General features: G+C 48.4%; 1 protein-coding gene across 1 annotated transcript; it reads left to right on the top strand.

The window, feature by feature from the left end:
* Nucleotides 1-938: 938 nt before the first annotated feature.
* SLC16A6 (solute carrier family 16 member 6) lies at nt 939-5,473 on the top strand (the record flags this gene model as incomplete). Its single annotated transcript, XM_082007966.1, has 5 exons — nt 939-1,176; nt 1,804-1,947; nt 2,725-2,853; nt 3,836-4,657; nt 5,232-5,473. The coding sequence occupies exons 1-5, from the start codon at nt 942-944 to the stop codon at nt 5,471-5,473; spliced, it is 1,572 nt and encodes a 523-aa protein (XP_081864092.1). The 5' UTR covers nt 939-941.
* Nucleotides 5,474-10,082: the final 4,609 nt, after the last annotated feature.

Genomic DNA, 10,082 nt, shown 5'->3' with positions numbered 1-10,082 from the left:
CAGCGGCCGCCTCGCAGCCCCCTCCCGCGGCAGCCGCCGTGAGACAGCGCCGCGGCCTGTCCCGGGCCTGTGCCCCCGCGCAGGTGTGGCGGGGCTGGGGGCTGGCGAGGAGCAGGGCAGAAACGGCCCCCGGGCGACGCGGAGCGGGGCTGAAGAGACACCCCCCCACCCCCCGTGCCTCACGGGGTGGTCCCCTCTGGCCCCCTCGCAGCCCGTGGGCCTTCAGCCTCACCCTCCTCCAGCCCTGGGGGGTGATGGGGACCCCGGGGGCTGCAGGTGACAGCAGAGGGAACTGGTGGCAGCGGGGGTGTCCCCACCCCCTGTTGCCAGGCTGCAGTGTTGTGGGCAGCCCTGGAGCAGCCATTTTGGGGAACAGGCAGGCTCCCGAGGAGTCACCCCGAGTCCCAGAGGCCCCTCAGTGCGTTTGGGACACCGACACCGCAGGCTGCGATGGTGGGTTGTATCATTGACTGACCCTGTAGCACATGGGTAGCACTGAGGTGTCACCGGCCACCCCGGGCCAGGCAGGAGGGTGTGGTGGGGAGGATGGGTGCTCCTGGGGAGCTCCTGTGGCGCTCCTGTGGCTCCATGAGCCCGTGCTGGGTCCCACAGTGGATCTTCCACAAACTGCATCCATCCACCCCCACACACAGACATCCAGATGACAGCTCGCAAGCGCTGGGTTTTGCCGATGGGAACAGCTCACCCAGCTGCTGAGCGGAGAGTTTTAGGTGCTGGGCTCAAAGGGCACCAGCAGAAACGAGCCCCGTGGGGTGACGAAGGCAGAAACTACAGCCCAACTCCTGCATTTAATCCCTCAGCAGCACGGGGACTGGCTAGCGGTGCCTTAGGGGTGTTACAGCTGCTAGGCCGTGCCTCCCTCGGCAAAATTCATCTTACACTGATGCCTGGCTCTTTCTCCCTTCTTTTCCAGATCAAAAATGACTGTCAAAGCTGTAAAAATGCCGTGTGCTGCTCCCAATGTTTATACTAAAGTGCCTGATGGAGGATGGGGTTGGACAATTGCTTTTGCGTTCTTCTTTGTGGAAGCTCTAACATATGGCATTATAAAATCGTTTGGCGTCTTCTTTAATGACCTGATGGAAAGCTTTGATGAAACCAACAGCAGGATATCCTGGATAATATCCATATGTGTGTTTGTACAGACCTTCACAGGTAAGAGTAACAGGTGTTCAGTGCGAGTGCAAGGGGCAGTCATACTGCTGACTCAGCATATGAAGACTTGATACTTGTGACATTCGTGTCTCTAACGGCTCCATCATAAGTAACAGGAGGCTCTGTGCTCCTGAAATACCAAGAAATGTCTGTCTCAGCCCAGGAGTCCCTTTGAGCCCCATCTTGTGCCCTCCTGCTGTGCGGCACAGGGATGTGGTCTGTGTTGCTGGCCCTGGCCCTGGCCCAGCTGTTCAGCTCTCATCAGCAAGGGATGAAAACAAGAGTTTTGAAACCTAACAGTGTAGTGAAATGGATGAGAAATAACTTGAGCCCCACTGAAATCCACGGGTGTCTGTGGATGTTGCTGCAGGTTTGTCCCAGGCTTGCCACGTGCCTGTCTTAGTCCCTTCTGATGATTTTTTTTTTTTAGCGCATCCTAAGTGCTGTGAGCTGTGCAGTGCTCCAAGGATGGCTCTGGGGCGGTGCTCTGCTGTGTGAGGCCAGGGGAGGTGGCATGTCAGGGGAACCTGGGCAGGGGTACGAGAAGTGCCTCTGAAGGAGATGGTAGCTGGGGAAGTTGCTGAGTTGGGTATTGACCACGGCTCTGTTCCTCTCCCGTCCATCCAGCTCCTCTGTCAACGGTCCTCAGCAATCGCTTTGGTCACCGCTTCGTGGTGATGGCCGGAGGGGTGCTGATCAGCACTGGCATGGTCACCGCCTCCTTTTCCCGCACTGTTGTGGACATGTATGTTGCCATCGGCGTCATCTCTGGTGAGTCATCCTATTTGTACCTGCCGAACGCTTTGCCCGCTTCTGTGGCTTCCCACAAGGGCAGCTCTGGGCATGGGAGTCTTACTCGCCACGATACTGGGAGTGCTTGAGAAATGCTGCTGCCCCTTCTGAGCTGACCTCACCCTCCTGGTAGAAGTGATGACCTGGCTCAAGGCTTGGCTTTCTGCCCTGTCACACCCTGCAGACCACCTTGGGACTTGGTCCTGCAGGCCACTGCGCTAGTGCAGCTGTACTGATTGCTTCTCATTGACTGGGATTGCTGGGGACATGAAAGCTGTTCACAGGGTCAAATCCTCTAACCTCTCCTTCTTCTATCTCTCTCTCTTCCCTCCTCCCGCTCTCCAGTCTGGCCTGGGTGTCCTGCTCACGTCTGGCCAGGAGCTTGCCTTGCTTAGGGGAGCAGTTGCTACAGGCTTAAACTTTTTAAGCCGACGAGGTCCTCAAAGTGGACCCTGCTGGCTGTTCAGGCACAGAAGGCATTACCTAGCAGGTTTGGGAGGTTGGGTCTCTTGTTTTTGGTTTTTTTTTTTGTTTTTTGTTTTTTTTTTTTTTGTTTTGTTTTTGTCTTTTCCCCACTCCAGTTTAAAAAAAATAACATACTGGTTTCCCCAATGATTTTCTTCCAGGGTGACTTGCTGAGTTGGCCGAAATGATACTGTAATCTCGCCACCGGGAAAGCTGGCTTAACGTGTTCTTGCATCGGTGTTTCCCCCTCCCTTTCTTGTTGTTATGGCAATTTTTGGCATTTATTCACAGGCCTTGGATACTGCCTCTCTTTCCTCCCGACTGTCACCATTTTATCACAGTATTTTGACAAAAGACGTTCGCTGGTCACAGCAGTGGCATCTACAGGGGAATGTTTTGCTGTCTTCTCCTTTGCACCAGGTACAGTGCCCAAATGCTGTGAGTTTTTATGTGCATGCCTAAAGCACAATGCTGCCCTAGTCCTTTTCCCAAACAAATGACAGTCAAAGGCCCTGATACTGACTTGGTGCTCGTGGACCTTCCCATGAGCTGATAAAGCCCGCAGGTGGTTGCTCACATGCCCGTGGCACTCGTGCCCTGCAGACAGGGTTACAAGTAATCCTAGAGACTGGTCTAAGGATGCCTGAGCTCTCCCCAGCATCGCCTGCCAGAGCAGGACATGCCTCACTGATACACAGCTCATGGGGTTCCCTATATAGATCTAGTAGGCTAAAAATAAGACCAAGAAACTTCAGCTATTTAAAACGCTTGCAGTACACATAACTGTTCCTAAAGGTTAGCGGGCTTGTGCTTAGCATGGACTGCTGAACTGCTCCAGCCTTTTGGGGACCTGTCCCCAGGCAGCATGTCCCTGTCAGTACCCTGTCACCGCCTGTCCTCTGCTGTGCACGCTTGTTTTCAGCTAATACCAGTTGCAAAGATGCTTTGATTGCAAATGACGGCTTGCAATTAAGCAGTGACATGCACCTTTGAGTAGAGCTAGGAGACTTCCTCTAGTAGCTAGCTTCAGGGTGGGGTCAGCTGAAAGAGGAAACTCTGATGTTGAGTTTGCTCTCATTCACTAAAAATAACACCACCTTTGTCCTTGCGCATCCCAAATTCACTGGGATGTCAAAAGTGGCTGCCTAGAGAGTAGCTTCTGCTAGCCAGATGTTAAGTGCAATTCTAGCTCTTGTCTGCTGCAGCTGATGGGGAGGAACGTGGGTGACAGACCCCTGGGTGGCCCTGGGCAGGATGGACCAGGAGGGACCCCTGCTCAGCCTCAGCAATGAGCTCTAGTGATGAAGCTCCAGTTACTCCCCTAGCTGTAAATTCAGATAGCTTCTTGGTGTAACTACAGGCTCTTCTAGTTATACTTTCTTCTTCTGCCCTCTTCCCTCAGCAATTACTGCTTTGAAGGAGCAGATTGGCTGGAGATACAGCCTCCTTTCTGTTGGGGTGCTACAGCTAAGCATCGTCATCTGTGGATCACTGCTGCGACCCATTATCATCAAAGAGCAAGAAGAAGTGAAAGTGCAGCCACCAGAGGAACCCACGGAGACAAAGTACATGCTTGAAAACGAGCAAACACGCACCTCAATAGAGTCCATAGACTCAGGAGTAGAAATAACTACCTCACCCAGCAATGTGCCTGGAAACACCAAAGCAGAGCCGAAAAGTGAAGAACCAAAGGAACACGTACAGATACTTGTTGAAAATAACAGCACCCCTCCAGAACCAAAAACAAAACTACTGGACTTTTCTGTGATGAAAGACTATAGCTTTATCTGTTATGCATTATTTGGCCTGTTTGCTACCCTGGGCTTCTTCGCTCCCTCCCTCTACATCATTCCCCTGAGTCTCAGCCTTGGCATCAGCAAAGACCACTCTGCATACATACTGTCGGCCATGGCGATCGCAGAGGTCTTTGGAAGAATTTCAGCTGGCTGGGTTCTCAACAAAAAGCCTATCCGCAAGATCTACATCGAACTCATCTGTGTTATTCTGCTGTCTGTAGCATTGTTTGCCTTCCCTTTTGCCTCTGAATTCTGGGGCTTGATGACATGTAGCATATTTTTTGGGTTCATGCTTGGAACAGTAGCAGGCACGCATATTCCCCTCCTGGCAGAAGACGACGTGGTTGGCATCGCAAAGATGTCTTCTGCTGCTGGAGTCTACGTCTTCATTCAAAGCTTAGCTGGGTTGGCCGGACCACCCCTTGCAGGTAACTCGTACATATTTGACAGCTACTGGTGCTGAGCTCTGTCTAGGAAGTGTTCTGGCAGCACTAATCATAGTACTATTCTAAAAGCCCTGCAACTAGTATTAGGTAGCTCTTGGAGCCAGAAGACTGCTGCAGTGCAGCTCTGCAGAGTCCCACAGATGAGGCAGTCTCCACTGAGGAACCTCAGAGTGAAGGAAAACACTGCAGTGCCACCCTGATCCTGTTAGAAACCTAAAAACGGGATCACTTCAGGCTCTAGCGAACGGCAGAAACGCATTGCTTTCACTGTGTGTGTGTTTCTACCATACACTGCAGAAAGGTGAAGTCTCTGGCATAATAAATAGATGCCTCGTGCATCTCAGGCTTAGCGTCCCTGCAGTGCCTGAAGGCTTCTGATTTGCCTGAAGACAACACTACGTACCCCTGAACACAATTTTTTACTTTTTTAAGGTAGTTTTGATTGCAAATAAAATGATGCAGTGGTACCTGGATTAAAAATTCTATAGGAGGGATGGATGGGCAAGGGAGAAGGAGAGTCAGTTGGGGCTAACTGCTGTAAATGTGTTTTCTGTAGGTGTCTTAGTGGATACGACACAGAACTACAGCTCAGCCTTTTACTCCTGTGCTGCTGGCATGGTCCTGGGTGCTGTGTTTCTGTCCCTGGTGAGACCATGCAAGGCTGGGCTGTGCCACCGCCAGCAGCAGTGCACAGAGGAGAGCACAGCAGAGGTCGTACCAGACTTACCAGATGACTTCATTGAAATGGATATTGGAAAAGCAGAAAATTCAGGAAAAGCCTGTGACAGTGTGGCATAAGAAGCCTGTTCCTTCTCCATCTAATGTATTCAGCGTAAGACTGGGGAAAACGTCAGCTCTGCTCCACGTTTTAAAACTACATTCTAACGAGAATGTGAAATTTTAAATGTGAACAGTTGCTACCAACAACTTTTTTTTATTATTAGAAAGAACTTTTTTAATCAACAATGGAAAGCTCCATAGAAAATACGGATAGCCACATAAGAATAACTTCTGTCTAGCATGAAGATGCGATGCACACTCCTGCTTTCCTGATAACAAACATAGGTAAAGGTTTGACTGATCCCAGAAAAACTGAGAACAGCAACAGCAGAAGCAGCTCAGCCTCTGACTGTCCTCACCCATCCCCTACTGCAAATTCCACGCAGACAAGAAACCAATGATATGACCTGGAGATGAGCCTTTCATACACCACCAGTAGCCAACTGAATCTTTTTCTGGAAGAATATGGACTTAAGTTTTAGATTTGAGGAGGAGGCTAGGCTAGGTAGCTGACTTAAACCATTGCTAATGTTCTTCTAATTAACTTGAACGTCACAAATGCTGGGAAATTGGAGGCTCTGTATGTCTTTATGGCCAGTTATTACTGCAGATATTTCATAAGATCATTTTTCTTCTCCCAGTTGGTATCCTTAGAACTGTTTTTCTATTGATAGTCAGATCTGATGTACTGTTTCTAATTTAACTAGTATTTATTAACTTATTCTAAGATTGTTAAAGGAGGTTAGCTTAAATAATGGGAGAGGAAAAATTATCTTTTGCATAATGGAAAGCTGTCTTTCCATCAATCTTTTCAATACCTATCTTGTCTTGCTAGCTTGTGAAATTGTTGGGAAACTTACTCTTACAGCATAGAGTGTAGCTGTTTTTAATAGGTAGGTCTTAGGTAACACAGTTGTTATTTAAAAAGCAAGGAAAAAAAACTCCACAACCCCCAAAAAACTACAGCTCCAGCATCTCTTTCCATAAGGCCTCAGCTGGTGTCAATGGACCTAGCTCCGCTGCCATAACCAGCCCACCCCGCAGGGAGGGTTTGGCCCAGTGTGTCTTAATGTACCCGAAACCTTCACTTACAGGTGCACAAGGAAATCTTTGTCGCGCCACTCAATGAGCGTGGAAACCCTCACGTTACCCAGCCCCTCGCAGCCTGCTCCCCCCATCCGCTGACTCTGTGGGTGCCAGGCAGCTGGTCTGAGCCGTACCCCCTTCCCCGGCTCTCCCTGCTCCCCAAAAGTCAGTGAGAGGCTTTTCTTCTGCTCCTGACTTCGGGGGGTAATGCAGTGGAGCCTGTGCACGTTGAAGGTGTGAAGGGAACGATAAGAGACAATGTACTAGCTGTTCATTTAGTCTTAATGGGAGAGATTCCTACTCACGGTGACACAAGCTTGCTTGCCCCACCTATATGCATCTTAACGCCTCTAGGCAACTCAGGGGGACTAATAAAACAAGTCTGTTTTGGTTTGGAAAAAACCCAAACCAACATTTCTGTGTATTTACGTGGAAGTGGCATCACGCATTAACTGCTATGCTGACCTGTCTGTATTTTACCAGCCATAGAAATATGGGACAATCTGTAGAGAAAAAAAAAAACAAACCAACCCAACTCTTTTTGAGAAGGGGCTTGATTTGTTTTTTCTGTCTTAGATGTCAAAAAAAAAAAAAAAAAAAAAAGAGAGAAATAAAGAACTGAAACAGGCAGTCTTGCAACCAAGTGGCTAGAGCAATCATCCTCACTGCCCGAGACCCGCGGTCTCGCGTCCTTCCTCTGCCTCAGCACTTTATCACGGCCAGCAGAACCTCGCTGCGTTGCACCCAGGACTGGAAGACCCCTTACAGAGAACTAGAGTCTTGTGAATCAGTGAGTAAATGAACAAATAACGATGTTGCATTAAGATGTACTTTTTATTTATTGTTAATTTATGATACTTCAAGCGTTTTGGTAAATGTTCTGTAGACTATAATTGTAAGATTATTGAAGTCTTTGTGATACGAGACCTCACTACAGCACTTTGCTATTACAACTCTGCTTGGAAGTGGAATAAGGCCTCCAGGTTTTGCGTGTGTGTGGAAGCTCCCTGTTCTGCAGATTTGCGAGGTTCTACTGTAACTTTTTTTTACAACCATTTCCAATACAGATCAAATAATATGTTTGTCACTGACCTCACAGTACGTTTCTGTTCCTGTCTGTGTAGCGGCACGAGCAGGGGAGTGAGTGAGTATGTGTGTGTGCGGGCGCAGAAGACCCAGAAGCAGGCTTTAATGCGTTCAGAGCAGGATTTACTGGTTTGTTTGTTACGTACCTAGTGGACTCTGGAAATACTCTAAAACACTGAGTTTTGCAATAAACTTTTTTTTTTTTTTTAATAAAAAAAAAAAACAAACTTTCCTCCTCTCCCTCTTCTCCATCCCTAGGAGGAGGCTGTGTCAGCCTTCGCCCCGCAGGGTGGTTGTGGGGTCTGGCCACCACCTTCCCTCCCCGAAGGGCTCTGGCAGCGTGGCCGTCACATGCTGCTTCCTCCGCCTGGAGTAGCGTGTTTTCCCTGCAAATTGGGCAATCCTACGTTCTTTTAAATGAGTTGCTTGGAAGCTGGTAGATTAGTGCTGACCTCAAGGGTACTCTTGTAAACCCTTACCCAGGGAGGCCTGATTAGAAGGAGCCTTTTCTTCTTCTGAGTGGTAATGGAATTGGTGGCACTTTGGAACATTAGCCTCACGTCTTCAAGAAGCATGCAATCATGTAATTATTTTATCATCGCTGAATTGCAGAATACTTTCACCATGCCAGGCTAGACGGCTTGTATCCTACTACTAAATAGCAGGATAGTCGCATTAAAGGGCAATTTTCTCTCCCTCAAACCTTATTTCTTTTTACACCAGCTGAGATACGCCCTTCCCCGCTTAGCCCATAACTCCTAGCTTCACCAAGCCCTGCAAGGAGCTTAATTCCACGTATCGATGCATGTGTTAGATTTGCAAATGAACTACTTACTGAAGTAGCCATCACGCCACTGATACGTATTAAGTGCAATTTGTTTTCCTTCTGGTTGTAAAAGTCCTAGAACAGAGGTGACCACGCCTGCCAGCGGCGCAGACTTAACGCAAATACCGAAGTCCCGGGAAGCTAATCTGTCTCTGAATTTGACTCTGGCTCAATTGCAGCAGTGAACAAACACCATTTGCAACAGCTTCCTCAAAAACACCCCCCCAAAAAAAAAACATTACAAAGGCTGCACACTGTTCACCTAAATAAAAGCACATAGAACTGTAACACTATCGGATGTCTCCCTGCACAGAAACAACTTTTAAGTAATTTTCCCCACCTGATTTAAATTAATTGTCCATGACCTCCTCTGTTATCCTGGTACAAAGGTGTTAAGGCCAAAACAAAATAGAACAAGAATACTTATCTTTATTCAGTAGCGTTGTATATCTACTTTGTACCAGTAAGTAAGAGGACAACGCGGGGCAGAACACACTTCTGCAAGCCTCGGTATTCCTCTTGAAAGTGGTTGTATAAACTCTTGTAGTCACTGAGGCCAGTGCCAGCCAAATGTAAATAAAGGAAATCCCACAAGGTCAGCTTGCAGAAGGATGAAAAGCCCTCAGACCATAGGTATCCATCCTTTCTGAAGCAGAAAGGAAGCTGTACAGTGGGTTGGTTTGTTGTTTTGGGGTCTTCTTAAAAAAAAAAAAAAAGACATAAGCATTTTTCCATCTGAAATTAAAAGGAAGGGCAACCTCTTGTTCTTTTCCACTTATTTCAGATAAGCCGACATCAGGTACTTCAGGGGGCAAATGAATCTTTAAAAATAGCTAAACCGGTTTTGGAAAAAAGTAAAGTAGGTGCTTACAAAACAGCTTGAAATGTTTTAACGCTTCCCTTCAGATGTTACTTGTTAGCATCTGAGATCATCATTTTCCAGCTGCCCCTAGTAAACATGACCTGAATTTTCGGAGTGATGTGAGCCCAAGCAGCAGCCTTCCTCCCTCCCTCTTTAGAGCTCATCTTTAAGATGCTTCACAGGTCGGGTTTAGGAAAACATCCCTTTAACTTCTGGCTGGGTTTGAAGGCTGAGAGAGAAAGCGTTGCTGCCCAGAGGAATTATTTTATACTTGATGTCTTCACCAAAAGACAGGACCCTGGTTCCCACTGGCAGGCCGCACCGGCCATGCGCGGGAAAGGCGCCCGCGCATCCCAAGATGCCGTCAGTTCGAGGAGCCGGTTTGCAGCCGCCATGCCTGCGTGCCTCCCGCCGATCCAGGTGACCTCTGGGGATCCTGGCAGCAAAACACGGAGCGTTCCCCTCCCCGCTTTCCCTCACGTGGGCTTTTACTTGCAGGACTTGCAAATTCGTGGCTGCGCTAGCAGAAAGCTCGCTCTTGCAAATTGCAGTAAGTCACCTAATAAATCAAATGCAATCCCCCACCCTCCTTCCTACTGCAGTTGTCAAGCTCCAGTTACAACAATTTGTGGTAAAATATTACTCAGCAGCACTTTGGCCCGTGTGAGCCGCTCTGCCTCTGTAAAGACAGCCCCCTAAATCACTGCTTTGTCACAGAAGCCACAAGCATAACCGAAAGACTTATTACACGCAGACATTATGAGAAT

Source organism: Phaethon aethereus (assembly GCF_964289735.1).
Source record: "Phaethon aethereus genome assembly, chromosome: 18".
NCBI classification, from domain to species: domain Eukaryota; kingdom Metazoa; phylum Chordata; class Aves; order Phaethontiformes; family Phaethontidae; genus Phaethon; species Phaethon aethereus.
Note: the sequence above shows the minus strand (reverse complement) of the source record. Positions and strands in the feature narration are given on the sequence as shown.